Consider the following 21,286-nt stretch of genomic DNA (forward strand, 5'->3'; position numbering starts at 1 on the left):
AATACTAAATAGGGAAATTCAAACTGAAGAAATAAAAAGAAGAAGAAAGTTAGCTTGGGCAGCATTCGGTAAACTGAACTATATACTCAGAAATCAACAAATTCAATTACATCTTAGATCTAAAGTTTTTGATGCATGCATTATTCCGATATTAACTTATGCGGCACAAACATGGACAATCACAAAAAAGAATATGAATATACTTAGAGTCACTCAACACGCGATGGAAAGAGCAATGCTAGGTATATCACTTAAGGACAAGAAAACAAACACATGGATAAGACAGAAAACCAAAGTCACCGATGTGGTGCAAAAATCATTAAAGTTGAAATGGGAATACGCTGGACATGTAGCTAGGAGCGATCTAAACAAACGGCACAGATCAATTTTAACCTGGAGACCATACCAACACAAAAGACCCAGAGGCAGACCTCCTATGAGATGGACAGATGATCTGAAAAGGACTGCCAGGAAAAATTGGCTACAAGTAGCGTACAATAAAAAACAATGGAAGGAAGACTTGAAGAGGCTTATGTTCAGATGTGGACGTGAATGGCTAGACGAAGAAGAAGAAGAAAGCTTCTCGGCAACTGTACTTAAATGTTCTCTAAAGCTTAACGTTTTTTCCAAGGCCACGCCTAGATATTTTGGACGTTTATTGTGGTTGAGTCATGTGTTATCAAAGTGAACGTTAAATGTTCTTGACGCCAGATTGTTGTTTAGGTGGAAGCTGGTTACTTCGGTCTTGGAGGCATTGGAGCAAAGTCAGTAATTTCCCATAACCTCTAGGTCTTTCGTAAGAATCTCTTCAGCTTCTTGTAGTGACTTTAATTGACATCAGCATAGCCAAACGTTGTTGATGTTTTTATCGGCATGTCTGCGATGTAAAGGCTAAAAAGCAGTGGTGTGAGTACCGAGCCTTGTGGCAGACCATTTTTGAGTTTTCTGTGTACTTCGGATCCTATAGTTACTTGAAATACTCTGTCGGTGACAATATTTTCTATTAATCTAGCGGTGAATTTGTAAGGAATAGTGCATAAGAGTGTATAAATCATTCCTTCTCGCCTGACGGTGTCGAAAGCTGCTGACAGATCTATGAACGCAGAACTCTTACAGCAAATGACAAGACGTTATGGAAGGCGACTAAGTAGCTTTAGAAACCATACACAACTATCCATCCCATCCGTAAACGAAATGACGAATGGACCTGTTTCAACAAAGAAAAAGCGGACTTTTTTGGTAAACATACGACACACTTTTTTTAAACAGAGCCAGCAGACCCTAATGAAGAAGTGGAAGAACTAATAAGCGCAGGATGTCAAATGTCCCTCTTGATTAAAAGTTTTTCTTCTATAGAAGTCAAGAAAAAAATAAACAAACTCAACTTAAGAAAGCCCCCGGTTATGACTTAATCCCGGCACAAGTACTAAAACAACTTCCTCTCAAGACCATTACTTTATTAACAGTTATATTTAACCGCATGATAAGCTTATCATACTTTCCAAAAATATGGAAATTTGCTGAAATCATTATGATCCTCCAGCTAGGAAAAGAGCCCAATCAAGTAACATCTTAGCGACCCATCAGCTTACTCCCAACATTAGTTTTATAAAAGGAAAAAGACAGTCAAGATTTGATTTCACGTACAGTGCTTCTGTGTATCCGCTTATATGTATTTTAGCCTAATAGGGATCATCAGAGACAATATTCACAGTCGCTCTGAAAGTGAAAATAAATCTTTTCCGTCTTAGGAAGCAACTCTAACATGGTTTCGTATAGACGCAAATAGCGACATCTGATATTAAAATCCGTAAACTAATTTTCGAAACCAAATTTAGATTTTTGCTTTAATCTGTGCCTTCTAAGAATCGCAAGGCAAAACAGACGTTGATAAAGATGTTAATAGTTTGATAACGATGTTAATTAGTTTTATATTTATTGCAACATTAGTTCTTTGAAATAAGTATCTTCTAGTTGCCTTCTACAAAATTACATATATACATTTCCCGTAACTCTCTTTTCCTGCTTAAACTTCATCTAAAAATTTCAACACTTTCGTCGTAATTTGCATATTTATCGTGTCTGCGTGCTGATGCATACCTATCTTTTAAATTATCCTTTTAAAGCAACAAACTACAATATGTACTTTCAGAATAATACACTTAATAAACATGGTATGTTCAGAAAGTAGTGTAATATTGAAATAACTTGGTTTACAGGAAGTTTATGAAAAAATATTTGAATTTTGCAAAAGCTTTTCGGCAAAATAAAATAATTTGTATAGTGCTCTTAATTTGTATACCCTTTAAAATCATCAACTGATGTTGGAGCTTTATGTTTAAAACAAAAGTGGTAAAGTATGCTTTGCATTTTGTTTTACAGTAACATAATCGGCGTTAAGGTGTTTTGTATTGAAATAATAAATAATTTAGGACTCAACCTTTTTTGTTCTGTGGTATTATATTAAGAAAAACAGGACAACCGCCCTTTTGGTATGATTTTATTAGGAGAAGAACCTTATAATCGGAACTTAACAGTATAAACATAATATAAAACTTAAATTAAAAAGTAGTTAATAATCTTTGGAACATGAAGAATTGCTTTCGTTAACAACAATTTTATTTTTTATTGTTTTTTAAGATTTATAGAAGGAATGGTAAATGGGCGGGCATGTTTTCGACGCTGAAGTACCTGAGGGTCTTAAAAGTACCCTTGTTTTCGACGCTGCCGGAAGGATTATCGCAGGTACCAGATATTAGATATAATTAGGGTTTAATGATGGTCATTGAAATTTACTTAGTTACTAGTTATTAGTTTGTCAGAGAATAGTAAAAAGTGAGCATGGAAATTTCAACGTTAGTAAGTAATCGTGGTAAAATTTTGCTCAAAGTGAACAGTTTTACTTTTTCTCAAGATAAAGTACTAAAATCGGGAGAAACGTATTGGAGGTGCGTAAAACGGTTGTGTAAAGCGAAGATATTCACGAAAGGGCCAGAAAAGTTAGTGATCCGAAGTAATCTAGAACATAATCACGCGTGTGATATCAAGACGCTTAATAGACAGATTGTGCGTAGCAGTGCCAAAAAGAAGGCTAAGGATAATTTGACCGACAGGCCGTCCAAAATCATACATAGTGCATTGAAAGAAAATGTAGATTGCTTGAGCCACATGTCTGTTAAAGACGTTAATTTAATACGAAATCAAATATACAGTGAACGGCGAATGGCTCAACCGAAACTGCCCAAAAGTAAAGAAGAAACTATTGCTGCGGTAAATATTATGAATATCAAAACACTTAAAGACGAGAATTTTATATTTGCGGTTGAACTAAGTTCTAACATTATCATCTTCTCGTGTAACACTAACATGCGTTTTCTGTGCGGCAGTGAAACGATTTATATGGACGGTACATTTAGTTAGAGATAGTGCAAGCACTCCTGACCACGGCGCAGTAGACGAAATTTGGTTTAGTCCCCACTTCCATGCGAAACGCATTGTACTGTGCACTGTATAATTCCACTTACAATAGAACCTTTCTGCCTTTACGTGAATTTGACTCCGCCTTCGCGCAGCTCCATGGTCAGTAGTGTTTGTTTTACCTATACTGTGCTCAATATTTCAAGCAATTTTTTACCATACATGTATTTATCAATGGACATTATATACCATTGTGTTATTGTTTACTTCCCGACAAATCGGAACAAACCTATATAAAACTATTTAATGTTTTGAAACGCAAATGTGAAGTAATTGGTCTAAAATTCAATCCAAAAATCATTTTCTCCGATTTTGAAATTGCTATCCACAATGCTGCGCGTTTTGAATTTCCAAATGTGCACATTAAGGGGTGCCGTTTTCATCTTATGCAAGCTTGGTATCGCAATATCGGTTGTTGTGGCTTAATTCGGGAATATAAATTGGCAGACAGTGAAATATCTAAATGGCTGAAATATATTTTTGGGCTGCCATTTTTACCTCCCTCAGAAGTCGAAGAATCTTTCATATATGATTTTATGGCTATTCGACCAAAGGATTCAAAAATTGAAAAGTTTTCCGACTACTTATTGGACAACTACATTGGCGACCACGCAACATTTCCGTCGGAGATGTGGGCTGCGATGAGTGAGAGTTTACAATTAACAACTAATGCTTGTGAATCGTTCCACTCGCGTTTTAATGATAATTTTTACCATGCTCATCCAAATATCTTTTATTTTATTGATCTTTTAAAAAATTTTCAAACTAAAACTTACATTAAAATTAATAGTGTCTGTAATAGTGAAAGTAATAGACTTAAAGATCCAAAGAGTAGAAAAAAAATTATGTTTGTTAGAAATAGGATACATAAGTATCAAACTAACTGTATCGATCGATTCCATTTCGTAAAATGTATGTCGTATTTATTTCAAAGTGACAAATAGACCTTATCAAGCTTAATCTCTAGAATTTTATTACCTGACTTTCCATTTACATTTCAATTACACCCAGCGTCCAAATCATGTATGCAGAAACAGGTAATTTTATTTTTCAGTGTCGAATTTTAAATTTAGCGTCCAAATCATGCACGCCCTGGTAAATAGAAGGTTACCATTCTAGCAATTTTATTAGTTGGTTATATTTTGAACTATCAATTGGAATTGATTTTTTATTATTTATTTGGTCCAATATCTTTGGTAGGAAACCATAGAGAAAACTTCTAAATTTCCTTTTAAAATTGACAGTTTTAAAATGTTCATGGGAAAATGTTGTTTTATAAAACATAATGCCAGAGTGGTCTCTTTCGATTTTCAAGTGCATAATTTTAGAGGATAAAAAGGGTTTATTGTCTGTGTTCAGTTTTCTATTAATAAACGAACTTGTCGATTCCTTGCCCATTTTTTCAAAGTTGAAAAAGTCACTTGTTTTTAGCTCATAACCAATAAGCGGTTTTAAAGAACTGCAGGTCCTTATAAAGAAGGCGAAGACTCCCTATTGAATGCGATACGCGAACTAATACTGAACAAATGGAATAATAAACAACTGCCACAAGACTGGAATACCGGAGTAATTATCCCACTACATAAAAAGGGAGATCAGCTTCAATGTAAAAACTACCGGTCAATAACGCTACTAACGGTGGCATATAAAATACTGTCAAATATTGTGTATGACCGATTGAGACCATAATATGCGAAACAAATAGTTGGGGGATATCAATGTGGTTTCTGCAGGCAGAAGTCCACAATAGATCAGATCTTCGACTTGAGGCAAATTTTGGAAAAGACTAGTGAATTTAATATAGACACACATCATCTTTTCATTGATTTTGAGAGTGCCTATGATAGCATCCATCGAGAATTTCTGATCCACGCACATTCCAACTCAACTCATTGATATAGTAAAAGAAACGCTTAAATTACAAAGCAAAATTCGAATTCAAAACGCTTTAACAGATACAATCCATGTGAAAACGAGCCTACGACAGGGAGATGCCCTATCCTGTATTCTATTCAACATCACATTAGAGAAAATAATTAGAGAGTCAAAAGTCAACACCAGAGGAACAATAAAAACAAAAAGTGTACAAATATTGGCATTTGCAGATGATGTTGATACCATAGCTAGAAGCGAAAGAAAGATGATAGAAGCATTTAATGCGATAGAGAGAGCGGCACAAAACAGTGGCCTAAACATTAACGAAATAAAAATCAAATACATGAAGGCCAGCAAATCGACAGGCCAAAGAAACCTACAGATTCTGACAATAGGAGACTATAACATCGAAAGCGTGTTAGTGAAGAAGTTAGGAGAAGAATACATATCGCTAATAAAACATATAATGGACTAATTAAACATCGAAGATCTAACAACATCACAAGAAAAACCAAATGCAAAATATACAAGACCCTGATAAAACCGGTCCTTGTATATGGATCAGAGACATGGACACTGTCGAAAAGCGATGAGAACCTACTAGGTACGTTTGAACAAAAAATTTTTAGACATATCTATATAAGAAGGTGAACAAAAATGACATAATATGGTGCACAAGATATAATTTTGAACTATACACAGCAAACAATGAACCCGAGGTCATAACATCCACAAAGATCGGACGTCTGCGCTGGATGGGCCATATTGAACGGATGTTGGAGACTGAAACACCAAAACATATAATGAGGCAAACACCAGTAGGGAGAAGGTCAAAGGGAAGACCCAAACTTAGATATATGGAACAAGTGGAACAAGATCTGAAAACACTTAAGATTACCAACTGGAAAAACAAAGCAAGGAACAGAACAGAATACTGCATTAATGACTATTCAATACTGTACTAATACCCTGACTGACTGCATACTGTCTTTTCAATACTAATAATCTAATACTGACCATACTGACTGACTATACTGACTATACTGACTGACTGAGTGACCTATTGAATCCAAATCACATCGTATTGATATCATTTCAATGTTCACGAATGTTCTTGAAAGAAAATATATTCGAATCCTTCTATTTCATAGACACTACAATGTTCGCGAACATTCTACTACGAAAAAAGGTTAAATTCTTTCTATGGACGTCTTATTTTAGAGTTCTAGATAATTCTTTACTCTTCCATCGAGAATTTTATGGAAATTTAGGCTTTTCAGATCAGAATGTAAACTTATATACAAATTAAACATATGGAAATTTAGGCTTTTCAGATCAGAATATAAACTTATATCATATCTAAATTAATAAATAACACTATTTTAAATCCATTACTATTCACAAAAGTTCCTACAACCAAATTTACTTGAGTGTATATTTGGTTGCCTATAAAGATGGCGTACTCAAATATATTTATAATATCATAATTATTAAAATAACCAAATACATTGCAAAATAAAAATCTTTTTAAACTAATGTTATTATGCTAATTACACTATTATTATGCTAATTTCTTAAGAATGCCCTCATATAAATACTTTTTATAATATTCTCTAGTATATAACTTATAAATTATTTCTTTAATCACTATTTAAGTTCATTCTTCGTTCTCAGTCAGAACCTTCGTTTCTCCTATATTTAATATTATCTCAATATATATATATATATATATATATATATATATATATATATATATATATATATATATATATATATATATATATATATATAATATAAGTTCTCATGGAATGATTTTTATTAAAAATAAATTTTAATATATTTCCCCCGAGTATCGCTTCCAGTCACATTCTGTGACTATGATAAATGGTTATTGGGGACTCATTTGTAGTTGTCTAGTCGGCTCAACATAAACCGAGCGACAATATGGGAATTCTATTGTGGATTAAAATTATTACTCCACGTTGTTCCGATCTTACTACACAATTAATCAAGCAAATATCACCCCAATGACTAGAATTTAGCAACAATTAATTACTAAGTGCTAACTATAAAAAGTGTGTACGTGGATTTATGTTATTAAATAAAATATATTTTATAGTCCGGGTTCCAGCTTCGCCTCGGGAAATTTTCTGTCGGTTGCAATCTCTCGCAAAACTGCGATATTCATTATATATCCAAATATCAGAATATTTCTGGAAATATTAATTACACTGTCATTCAGTGCAGCAACAGCATTCAGTGTATCCTGAAATTTTTCTAGATGTTGATGCAAGCATAAAACGATTTGCTAAATCGGATAGGCGAAAATAATACATTTTATAAAATTATATATTATTTCTTTATCTTATTTTTAATCAATTTTAAAAATATCAATACCGAGTAAAAAAATATTTATACTCACTTGTAGCCTAATATGCCTAATTATAGAAATAACTATTCTTAAATTATATTATGTTTTTTGTTGAATAAATTAATTTAAATAAAATGCTGTTTACACCTCTTCTTAAGGTTCCTTCTTCATTATGGAAGGGTGGCTATAACTACAGCAAATTTCTCTCTATCTTGAGCTGTTCTTAGTATCGAATGTGTGTCCATGCCTGTCCAGTCTCTTACATTTTTCAGCCAGGAGCATTTTCTTCTTCCTGGACCTCTTCTTTCTTTCACTTTTCCTTACATTATGAGTCGCAGAAAGTAATATTTTTGTCGTCTGTAAATATGTCCTAGATAACTCGTTTTTCTGTTGTTTATAATATTTAGGAGTTCTCTCTCAGTCCTCAGTCTTCTCAGCACCTCGTTGTTGGTCACATGCTCTCTCCATGAAATCTTCAGCATACTTAAAAAAACACACATTTCAAAGGCTTCTATACACCTCATACTTGTAATTCTGAGAGTCCATGTTTCCACTCCTTATAACAATAAGGAATAAATGTATGCTTTTACAAATTGATATCGGATATCTATTCCTTGCTGTCCAATTTTGGACATAGACTTCCTCTTCCTGCTTCCACGCCTCTCTATTGTAGGCAGTTGGTATCCACTTCGGGTCTGCCACTTCCTCTTTTTCGTTTGTAATTATATGGTCTCCAGTGTTTAATCATCTTATTCCATCTATCGTCTTTCTGTCTTATGGTATGTCCAGCGAACTTCCACTTAAGTTTTGCTATCTGCGTTAATACATCGGTCACTTTTGTTTTGTTGCGGATCCAAGTATTTCTTTTCTTGTCTGATAGCCTGATGTTCAGCATTTGCCTTTCCATGGCTCTTTGGGTCTTTGCTATTTTTTCCATGTTTTTCTTTGTAAACGTCCAAGTTTGAGAACCGTAAGTGAGAACATGTTGAAGACTCTTGTTTTTAAATATTGGGGGTATTTTCTATTTTTTAGTATATAGGAAAGTTTTCCGAAGGATACCCAAGCCAACTGTATCGTTCTCTTTATTTCTCCGGTCTTATTTTCTTTATTTAGTTTAACTAGTTGTCCCGAATATACATATTCTTTTACTTGTTCTATAGTTGTTTGTGAAATTGTAATTATTAATTCTTCTGGTTGGTTGGTTATAAGTTTTGTTTTATTATAATTCATTTGTACACCTATTTTTGTTGATTCTCTATTTAATTCATGCATCATACATTGAGTTATTGCATTTAAATTACTTAACTTTGGTTTATACTTATTTATTCTTCGTTTGTTCTTCATTTTGTAGCCATAGGATATGTGGGTTTAAATTAATTGTCTTTAAAATACCTAGTTTAAATTGACAGTCCTTGATTTTTCAGTATTTATATTTTAATAACTTTCCTTTCCTCCTCAACTTTAATAACTTTCCTTCCCTCCTCAACCCGCACTGGACCAGCGTGAGGAGATAACGGTCCTAACCTTCAAGTCAATGTACAGGACAAAAAAGAAAAGGCCCCCAGTGCCCAGCACTTCCCAGAGACTTGATCACGGCAGCGATCAAACAACTAACGGAAGGGGGGGTGCTAAGAATCCCTGGGTAAGACCCGGCTGCCACAAGATGACAATTTGGCTATGCTCCTACAATATTCGAACACTGACGGACGACAATAAATTCCCAGAAATAGAAAGTGAACTAAAGGATATAAAATGGGATATCCTTGGTATATGCGAGACCAGAAGAAAAAGTGATGAGTATATAATACTAAACAATGGCACACATTTTATGCATAAAGGTGGCGAATACACGGAAGTGGGATTCTTGGTAAAACAAAGCCTCACACAGTGTATCGAAGAATTCAAGCCCATATCAGACAGAGTAGCATATCTCATCATCAGGATTAATAAAAGAACCACTCTGAAAGTGATCCAAGTGTACGCTCCGACCAAAAGCCACGACGATGAAGAAGTAGAAATATTTTATGATGAAATAAGAACAGCTATAGATACAAATAAAGCAAATTACGAAATACTATTAGGAGATTTTAATGCTAAATTGGGCAAAAAAGAGGAAGATTACGAACATTTAATTGGTAACTATGGCTACGGAAAAAGAAACGATAGAGGAGAAATGCTTCTCAATTTCATGAATAAACATAACATGTACTCAATGAACTCCTTTTTCAATAAAAAACCAAGCAGAAAATGGACATGGATGAGCCCCGATAAAAAGACAAAGAATGAAATAGATTATATCCTAACGAAGAATAGACACCTAGTAGAAGACGTATCAGTATTAAATCAGTTTGACCTAGGAAGCGATCATAGACTAATAAGAACAAAACTAATAATTAACAAAAAACTAGAAAGAAAAAGAATACATGAAGAAAGATACAAATGGACATCTGAAGAAATCAAAAATAGTGAATTTAATAAAAAGATAGCGCATGCATTAAATCAAGTTAGCATGCAGCAGATAAACTCCAATGATATTGATGATTTGAATAACCTTATTACCGAAACAGTGAATAAAAGCCTTCTGCAACTGAAAAAACCAAAAACAACATACAATGAATTAGACAAAGAAATATTACAACAAATAAAATGAAGGAAGATCTTAAATAAATCTAACAAAAGGGGAACCGACGAATATAGAGAACTTAATAGGCAGATTAGAAAAGGAATCAGACAACAAAAAAGAAAAGAAAACGAAAAATTAATAACAACTATTGAAAAAAATAAGAGTATGAAATGCCTCAGACCGACACTAGGACGACGTCAGCTGATATCATTAATGGGAAAAGACGAAAATGAAATCACAACTAGAGAAAACATACTGACACGAATAGAAAAATTTTACACAGAACTTTACAGAACACATCAACAAGATGATGAGATGAGACCAGCACGGAAATTAATAAAAAATGTTGGATCAGAAATAATGCCAAAAGTAACAATTTCAGAGGTAACTACAGCATTGGAAAATATGAAGAGAAATAAAGCTGCAGGAGAAGATAATATTACCACAGATATGATATTAGAAGAAGGTAAGGAACTAATTGCAATTGTAACTAAGCTTGTGGACAGTTGTTTACATCAGGGCAAAGTCCCTAAGAGCTGGAACAACTCTAAAGTAATCTTATTACACAAGAAAGGTGATAGTCGAAAATTGGAAAACTACAGACCCATCAGCCTACTGTCACACCTGTTTAAAATACTCACCAAAGTCATAACTACTCGACTAACAAGGAAATTAGACGAATACCAACCATATGAACAGGCAGGTTTTAGAAAAGGCTATTCAACTTCCGATCACCTGTTAACCACAAAAATATTAATAGAAAAATGTAACGAATACAAGTTTCCAGTTTTCCTAGCATTTGTAGACTACGAAAAAGCTTTCGATACCATAGAACACACGGCCGTAATAAACGCAATGCAAAATTGTAGAATAGACAGCAGATATATTAACTTAATAAAAGAAACTATAAACCAAGCTACAGCTACATACTACCTAAATGAAAATGAACACACGAACCCTGTACCATTAAACAGGGGAGTCAAACAGGGAGATACTTTATCACCCAAACTGTTCACCTTAGTTTTGGAGGACGTTTTTAAAAACCTAAATTGGAAATATAAGGGAATAAACATCAATGGCCGCTACCTCAGTAATCTACGATTTGCAGATGGCATAATCCTGATAGCTACTGTCCTACAAGAAATGCAAACCATGCTTTTAGAACTACATACCGAATCTTCTAAAATAGGACTGAAAATGAATTTAAACAAAACAAAAGTCATGCACTCCGAAGACACCGTGACAATAATAAACGATAAAATTATAGAAAAAGTTGAAGAATATATATACTTAGGACAAAAAATAATACTAAATAGGGAAATTCAAACTGAAGAAATAAAAAGAAGAAGAAAGTTAGCTTGGGCAGCATTCGGTAAACTGAACTATATACTCAGAAATCAACAAATTCAATTACATCTTAGATCTAAAGTTTTTGATGCATGCATTATTCCGATATTAACTTATGCGGCACAAACATGGACAATCACAAAAAAGAATATGAATATACTTAGAGTCACTCAACACGCGATGGAAAGAGCAATGCTAGGTATATCACTTAAGGACAAGAAAACAAACACATGGATAAGACAGAAAACCAAAGTCACCGATGTGGTGCAACAAAAATCATTAAAGTTGAAATGGGAATACGCTGGACATGTAGCTAGGAGCGATCTAAACAAATGGCACAGATCAATTTTAACCTGGAGACCATACCAACACAAAAGACCCAGAGGCAGACCTCCTATGAGATGGACAGATGATCTGAAAAGGACTGCCGGGAAAAATTGGCTACAAGTAGCGTACAATAAAAAACAATGAAAAGGAAGACTTGAAGAGGCTTATGTTCAGATGTTGACGTGAATGGCTAGACGAAGAAGAAGAAGAAGAAGAACTTTCCTTTGGTTTAATAGTCTTGTACACTTGATTTTACTGTCATGAAGTATGTGGGTTTAAATTATTTTTTTTGGTTTAAGTTTAAGGACCTCTTAATGTTGTACTAGGGTATTTGTATCTGTAGTAGGGTATTTGGGTGTAATATATCGCTTAGACCCCCCGACAAAAATTTCTGAATTCGCCACTGATGTCAGCCATTGTCTAGCTTATTCTTATTGTATATTTTTAACAACTCTGTATATACAGACTTTGTGTTTACATATTTTGTGGATCAAATCTGTGATGACTGTATTAGAAAATTAGAAACAGAAATTGGTTTATAATTGGCATATATCAATATTTTGCTCAAGATGCTGAAATGCAACTGTCTTGAACCTATTAAGTGAAAAAAGTAACACAATATGTTCATTTTTTAACATCACGGACAAAGAATAACTTCCAACGGTTGTTGCATTCTTTTAATACCTGCCAAAACAGACAATTTCCTTTTGTGTCGACTTTCGCAGTCCCTGTTTATAAAATAGAAAAAGCGCGCCTTACTTTTTTTATATATAAAAGTAGATTTTTTTATAAAAACCCGTTTTTTAAAATGATTTATAAGATTTCACAAAAAGGAAAAGGACATTTAACGTTCATAACAGAGCTTTTGATAACAAAGTTGTTTCGCCATAAATCACCGCAAATTATTTAGGAACGTCTGAATTTTAAGGGTCTTTTATTTAGCGGGACTTACTAGTCCTTCCCTCCTTTCCGGATTATTAAGCATTTAATTATTCTTTGTCGTCAAACAAAGAACTTTCGCGCTTAGTTTTATAAATGACAAAAAAGATTTTGGATTTATTTAAGGATGTTTTGTATCTCCATTTTAATAGTTTTAAGTGCATTATAATTGAATCAATTATTTGAGAAATCTCATAAGTCACAAAACTAAAACTTTCGGAAAACAAGAAAAAACTGTGTGAGGAAAACACAAAGATTTCTACATGCTAAAAACTGACCTAATTCCATTTATATATTGCTTCTTGACTTTTTCATTCCAATATTTAAAAAAGCGGGTTTGGCAGTCCAGTGGGACTGCCAGTGGAAGTTACACTTCTATACACGCATTCGCCGTTACAAATTTATTTGGGAGTCAATCTGCACAATCATTACATATGTAATGCTATAGGTAAGACATAGCAGAAAGAGAAACAGAACTAATAACAACTTACTAACAATTAATAAACAACTTTTGACCTATAATAAGTAAATGAAGGATTGAATCAATATTTTGATGAAAATGTATATTTTTATTTTCATATATGTATGAAAGGAGTTGAATGCAAAAATTTTTTTAAACATACTCTGCAGTAAAATTCATTGTTTATTTTGTTATTAATATAATAATACAATACAAATTAAAATTCAATATTCATAAGTATTTAAAAATAACAATAATATACATAACTTTTCTACTGACGCATATATGTTTTACCATTATACATTTACCATGTAATAATATTAATAAAAAAGTCCGCCCCGACTGGGAATCGAACCCTGGTCTCCCGCGTGACAGGCGGGGATACTGACTACTATACTACCGAGAACATGACACAAACGTATTTCAAAATTGACAGTTCTGAATCATACAGTGAGTTATTGAGACTATTATTTTGAAATACAAAAGACTAATATAATTATGAACATTTAATAAATAATACAAAACATATCACATAAATAATAATATTAATAAATATTTTATTATATATAATATTATATGTATATATCTTTATACAATATATATAATATTAAATTATATATACAAAAGGAACATTTTTATATTCGAGAGAGGAAGAGAGAGAAAATATATCTTCTGTTTCTCTCTTACTCATTATTAGACTTCGGCAAATATGCAAATAAAAATGTAGAAAATATGCGCATAAATATGCACGTGTTTACCCGAAAATATGCAAATATTTTACAAAATATGCATACAAATAAATAAAAAAATCGTAAAATAGTAACAATTTTATTTAAAAAAAAAAGTGTACATAACTAAATATTTCCTACTATTCATTAAGATTTACATTTATTTTAAGTAACTACATCATTTTTAAGTATGAATAAACTTATTTAGAATTATGGTAACAATAAATGACCAAGTGGTGTTCAAAATTTTCTAACAAAAACTTGTGGCTTCTGTCTGAGTACATATATTTATATATGGAAAAACTTCGTTCAACATCAACTGATGTAACGGGAGCATTTTTCAAACTAACCAAAACATTTGGTTCTAAATTAATTGTTTCCGAAATATTTCCAGCTAGAACACTGACTACTTCAGAAAGAATATGGTGACCTTTATTTTTTTCCATAGTAGCTTCAAATTTTTTTAAAATATCTTTTCCAATATTACCTCTAACGTTCCGACAACATGACGCAAATTCTTTTATTAATGCTGTACTTTCGAACAATGACAGTTTTGGTGATTCTAACTGAGTAATTGTTTTTTGAACAAAACTAAAATTTGATTTTATAAATGAAAGTTCTTGTTGAAGCAAGTTACTCTGAAAAGTTTGTTTAGAATCCAAAAGAGATTGGGAACTTTCATCTGTTAACGTATCAATTATGTTCTTTATTTTAACAAAATGATCTGGATAAAAATTAGCTGCTTCTAACCATGTTCCCCATCGCGTTAAAATAGGTTGTGGTGGAAGAGGAATGTTAGGTAGCATTTCTTTATAAAGTTGAATTCTTATAGGGGATTTAAGAAATACTTTTTTGACACTGGATATCATGGTATTTACAAGAGGAAACTTTTTTCGTATTTCTTCTGCAACTCTGTTTAATCCATGCGCTACATAAGTAACATGTATTAAATCTGGGAAAAATATTTTTAAATTTTGTCCTGGTTTTACCATACAAGGAGAGCATCCGATAAAATAAGCAGTAATTTATTAGAAGGAATATTTGTCGGAAGAAAAAAAGTTGCTAATGTTTCTTGTATAAAACGCGAAATTGTTAAAGCATTTGTTTTCTCAAGTTGCTGGCATGCAATAAGATGAGATTTTGGTAAGGTATCTTCTTTAAGAACACCAATCAATAAATGAGCAATATAGTTTCCTGAGGAATCAGTGGTTTCGTCTACAGATATGTAAAAATAATTATCTGCAATTTCTTCCTTAATATTAATTAACACCGACGAGTATAGCCCGTTCACATTATTTCTTCTTAGAGACCGATCACTTGGAACATTAAGTTTGCAATATTTTTTTAGAAACGAACTAAAATTTACATTTGCTAATTTTGAAAGCGGTATGTTTGCAGACACTAATGCGCGACACAAGTCTTCATTAAAAGTTTCTTGCTCATCTAATTTTTTTGAAGTAGATTGGAAACATTTAGCCATTGAAGTTTGATGTTTTTCTCCTATTTTTCCTTTTTTTGCAATGTGTGAAGCAGTTCTCACATGTTGGTCTATCTGAAATTTCTTCTCACATGCTATCTATAAATAAAAATAAAAACCTTTATTTTAACCCAACCTTTAAAATATAAAAATATACAAGGTGTTTTTGGTTAATCAAATAACTGGTTTGGAAAAAAAAACACTCGCTAAGTGTTTTAAATGCAGTATTAATCCACAAATTAGTTTTTGTTACTAACCATTAGTACATCATATAACTTATTTTAAAATTCAACAAAAGTTTTTTTTTTGTTAATTCAATTACAATAAAAATAATTGTGTTTTAGAATAGCTGACTTCATAAAAAAAAGTAAAGGTGAAAAATTTTTCTAAATACACACCATTGTATTGTACCATGGACAATATTTTCTCACTAAAGGAAGCTATTTTTCATTTAAAAACAACCTACGAGTACTAAATTTCAAGTAAATACGTTTATTGGTTTTAAAGTTATTGTTGTTATTAACTAAAAGAATTTAATTTTTTTTAATTTTAACACCCTGTATCTCGAAAAGTAAATAAGTTTGACCCCTCATTAACTATATCGTTTTGTTCAATTTTTCGAGAAGTATCTACAGTCAAACGTTGTAAGTGTCATTTGGAAACACCCTGTATGTATGAAATATTAGATATTTAATAGAAAATATTAGATACTTACAATTTTGCCACAGACTGAACAGTAGATTTTTCCCATATCCATAGACAGCTCTTTATAAGGTTTAATCCAAGTTGAAGCACTGGTTGTTTTAGGCATTATAAAATCACAATCTTCCTTTTTGTTACGCACAACGAGTGTTTACGCTTTGAATATCAAAACAAAAATGATTTACAAATCTGGGCATCAAATTAGAAATGTTTAGGTACCTAATTCAATAAACTGGGACATTTTGGAAAATCCCTAAATTAGGAACAAAACTATTAGCCGTTTACCTGCTGTTAAGATACAATAAATTGTAGATAGATTTGGGGATTAGATCAAAAATGCAAATGAGCGAACCCTTAGCGATTATCCAATAACTGAATGCCTCAGTGACCGAGACTTTCTAAGAATGTTGAGGGCTACTTAAATTGATCTTCTTTGAAATTGTAAATGTTTTGTACCTTTGTAGAGATTACGTACTTAGATCATTTCTTGATTAAAATGACTACAAAATTTTATACAAGAATTGAAATAAATTGGTATGGTTAAAAATTTTCAAATACAGTATAAAAATCTGAACTTTTATGCACTTTATGCAAACTTTTATACAAATATGCCAAAATATGAAATATTTGCATAAAATATGCACAATATGCAAAATATGCAATATGCATATTTGCCGAAGTCTACTCATTATCTTACATATGTAATGATTTCACAGATTCACTCCCATACAAATTTCCAACGTGGAGCGCGCGTATAGAAGTATAACTTCAAAAATAGAATCAGAATAAGCTCTATATAAGCTCAAACTTGATTAACTTTTTCTCAAATAAATTGTTCAGCGTCACCTGAAACTAAACTGTATAAGGAATTAAAATGAAACAAAATACACATAGGTCTGTAATTTATATTAAAAAGTATATTATTACATTTATATTAAAAAAATATTATTACAGAGAGGAACAAGATCTATGCGAAATTTTAAAAACCCACCTACTGATAATCCGATATTGATACCTATTGTAACACAGACCCCCAGAGAGACATTTATAGAGTTGTACTAATCTGTATTCAACATTCAAATAAAATTATCGGAGAAAGTGTTGAATTTCGAATTATTAATTTGTGTACTTAAATGTTTTTACCAATTGATTGAAATACTGATTATTATTAAAGTAAACTAGCTCATAATAAGTATAGTATTTAGAAACATTTACCTTCACATTTTTTCAAAATTAAGACTGGCAAAATAAAAAATTTTTTCAGTTACGAACATAAAAATTTTCTTTTGGTGGATTTAAAAATTCTTTTATTAACCGTGCTAAGTTCGTCAATGAACACTTAATATTAATATAATATACAGTGAGGATATATATTATATATGGAGCGGTCCATGTTAGGAATAACTCTGCGAGACAAAATAACCAACTAACATTAGGAGAAGAACCGGAGTGACTGACATCATCGAGAAGATAGCCAGACTAAAATGGAGATGGGCAGGACACATAGCCAGAATGACAGATGGGCGATGGACAAAGAGGTTATTGGAATGGAGGCCAAGGGAAGACAAGAGAAGCGTCGGTCGACCACCTACAAGATGGACTGACGATTTAAGAAGACTCGATAAAAACTGGATGAGAGCGGCGCAAGATAGACGGGGTTGGAAACATTAGGAAGAGGCCTATGTTCAGCAGTGGACTTTTGAGGCTGGATGATGATGACAGTGAGGTACTAAAGTAAAGGATACATGTAATTTCTACGTAATTATAAAGTAGATGAAAGGTACTGAACCAGGTCGATTTTTACTGACGCACGTTTCGTGATTTAACTGTCAAAATTTAATTCGCGAAAATTGCCAGGCAACAAACTTTCATTTTCATCAACAAAATTTTCTCTCTTATGTTATTATAAACGAATAAATTTTATCGGAAACAGTATTTCTATGTTAATAGTAACGCTGAATGAAATAAGTGTCAAATATATTTCACACGATTATTCTGATTCGGTATTTAGTTTTATAATTTGACTTGATCATTATGAAATAACTAAAACCTTAAATTTTACGATACTGCTGCCATTCCTGCATACATTAAGAAGTCATATAAGGCGACATGTCTAAAGCTTTTATTACTTTTTGTGGTCTATGTTCATAACACAAATAAATTAAAATTACGGTCTAATGTAGCTGTCAATTTCTTTTTGAACTCATAAATCAAATAGAATAATTTAAAAAGGAATTAGGTGTTTTATGAGCAGTTAACACCTAATAAACAAGCTTTTGCCTTTTGTAGTCGATATTTTTATTACCTATTCAGACAGGATATTCCATTATAATAGAAAGCCGACATTTTTCGCCATTTTTAAATATTATTATTAAGATTTTTTTGTCTTAACACGTTAACTGCCACATGAAAGTTAAAAAGTTATCCGATACTGTCGGTAGCCAACTGGATATCTTTTTTATGCTACACGAACACCTAACTGCAAGGGCAAGACGAGCGCTGTGATTTTTGATTAATTGCACACTGGTGGTTTCAGATCACGAGGACGATCTCCAACAAGATAGATCGACCAGATTACTGGAATATGTAAAAGAGATATGCATGAGTTAAAAGAAATGACCAAAGACAGAGATCTTTGTAGACGGACAATAAATATCACGATGACCACTACACTACTCTTCTGTATACCGTTCAATCCGGCTCTGGAAAAAGTAATACGTATGTTACAAATCACAACCATTGGTTCAATATATAATAAATCAGTGTAAATCCCTGCTTAAGCTTAACATATCAATATTGTTGGGAGAACAGGAAACGTTGTATGAGGGGCGTATGTAGTAATAAAAGAATCAACTACAAAAATGGCTTTAATAATAAACACTAACAAAACGAAGTATATGAAAAGAAGCACGCAACCACTAATGCTACGACCACTTGTTATAGAAAACGACGTCATCGAAGCAGTGGACGAATTTGTATACCTGGGAGCGCTTCTTAACGCTGAAAATACTACTACCGCAGAGATAAACCTTACTTACTTACTTACTTACTAGCCAACGCCCACCCTTGGCATGTTAGCTATTTGGTGGCGCGCTGACCAGTATAGACGAGCCGTTTCTCGTAGGCGATCTTCATCCTCCTCGGGTGGGTCTGTTTTCAGGGCTGGGCACTCTGGAAGGTGAGCAGCATCCATCTGGGGCTGATCACATAGTGGACAGTTGTCATTTTCGCGGACGCTGATGCGATGTAGATGGGAGGCCAGGTAGTCATGCCCCGTAGTTGTTCTGAACACGGCTACACTAATGGGTCTCGGCAAGTTGCGAGGGATTGGTGACTCTATTAGGTGGGCCCAAGATTTTCCAGCACCGGCTTGTATTTGCTGCTCTTTTATCTTCGCTTTGATTCCTCTTCTAATGGTGGACTTTGCTGATGTGTACGATTGGAAGCTAGGGGGCTGTGGAAGAGTAGTGCCTTCTTTTGCAAGTTCATCCGTTGCTTCATTTCCTTCAACTCCGACATGACTAGGGATCCATTGTAGAGTAATCAGCCACCCTTTTTCCATCAAGTTCGATAGTTGGACGCGGCAAGATATTGTTTTGACACAGTCGGTGTATCGATTTGTCGACAGGGCGAGGATTGCGGCTTGGCAGTCGATGAAAAAGGCAACTTTTTGGGGGGTGTTGGAAATTCTCAAGATTTTTTGCAGCTTCGTGTATAGCAGCAATTTCGCCGTCGTAGTTGGTGAGAGGGGCACCCACAGCTATAGAGCCTTTGAAGAACGTTGAGACGTATCCTGCTCCTGTTCTTCCCGAGTCCGGCATCGAGGATCCATCGCAGTATATGTGGATCCACTCATGTGCTGGGTACTTGGTGTGTATCGTCTCTAGGGCGGCTTTCCTTAGGGCAATGTCTGACGATAAGTGCTTCGGGACGTTATGGTTTTCAAGCAGTAATTCTGTGTTTGGTAGACAGCGGGCCAGTGTGGTTTGCGCTGGGAAGGGGGCGGCTTCCGACAGGACAATGTGGTATTTTTCCATGATTTGGTTTGCTACTGTAAGCGGAGTGGTTTGTGTTTTAAGACGTGAGGCTGCTTGTCTATATTCATCCCATTTTTGTGGAAGTATTCGTCTTTGCCTTTCCCAGAAGGTTAACCCGTGTTGCTCTCTGCGGCATTGTATTGGTTCAATACCGATCTGGGCTTCCATTGATGTAATCGGTGTTGATTTTGGAGCACCGGTGATGACGCGAAGGGCAGTGTCCTGGGCGACTTCAAGCTTGGAGGTGGTGTTTGTACTCGCAGTTATTGTAGCGTCACTCCCATATTCTAATATTGGCCGGACATAGGTTTTGTATGTTGCTACCAGGACATCTTGCGTGGCGCCCCACTTTGTTGCTGTGAGACGTTTGAGCAGTCGACATCTCTTTGTGGCTTTCTCTGCAATGTTGTCGATTTGAGGTTTCCACGTCATTTTCTTATCTATGTACACCCCCAAGTATTTTGTTACGTCCTGTCTTTCCAGATCAACTCCTTTATACGTCAGCTTGACAGCAGTCTGTTTTGTTGAAAGGCTAAGTACTTGATATACGGTTTTGGTTGTACTGACTGTTAGGCAGTTTTTATCCGCTCATTTTTCTAGATTTTTCAGAGCCTGGTTTATTACTCCCTCGAGAGCTCTCAGACTGCTACTTGATGCCCATATTAGGAGGTCATCAGCATACAGGAGGGCTTCCACACCAGGTGTCTTTCTAATCATTTCGAGCACATCGTTTATCATTAAATTGAACAATTGACAGCTGATGACAGCTCCTTGTGGCAGCCCTTGTCTTTGCAGTCTGAATTTGGAACAGTGGTTGTGAAATTTGACTCTCTGATACCTTTCCCCGAGAAAAGATTTTATCCAATTGAATAGTTTGCCGTCAACTCCGGACTTCGCTATCTTGTGTAACAGCAAACCTCTCC

The 21,286-nt window shown here is 33.8% G+C and overlaps 2 protein-coding genes across 3 annotated transcripts in view; one reads left to right on the forward strand and one right to left on the reverse strand.

Annotated features, from left to right (window-relative positions):
* Positions 1-20,795, reverse strand: part of LOC140451318 (uncharacterized) — a 41,117-nt gene extending 20,322 nt beyond the window's left edge. Inside the window, exon 1 of the mRNA XM_072545066.1 lies at positions 20,379-20,795. Within this exon, the coding sequence (XP_072401167.1) occupies positions 20,379-20,795 (417 nt within the window). The remainder of the gene's footprint in view (positions 1-20,378) is intronic.
* The window catches only part of LOC140451432 (somatostatin receptor type 2-like), a 1,059,667-nt gene that overhangs the window by 273,665 nt on the left and 764,716 nt on the right, over positions 1-21,286 (forward strand). The window lies entirely within an intron of this gene.

Source organism: Diabrotica undecimpunctata, chromosome 9 (assembly GCF_040954645.1).
Source record: "Diabrotica undecimpunctata isolate CICGRU chromosome 9, icDiaUnde3, whole genome shotgun sequence".
Lineage (NCBI taxonomy): Eukaryota > Metazoa > Arthropoda > Insecta > Coleoptera > Chrysomelidae > Diabrotica > Diabrotica undecimpunctata.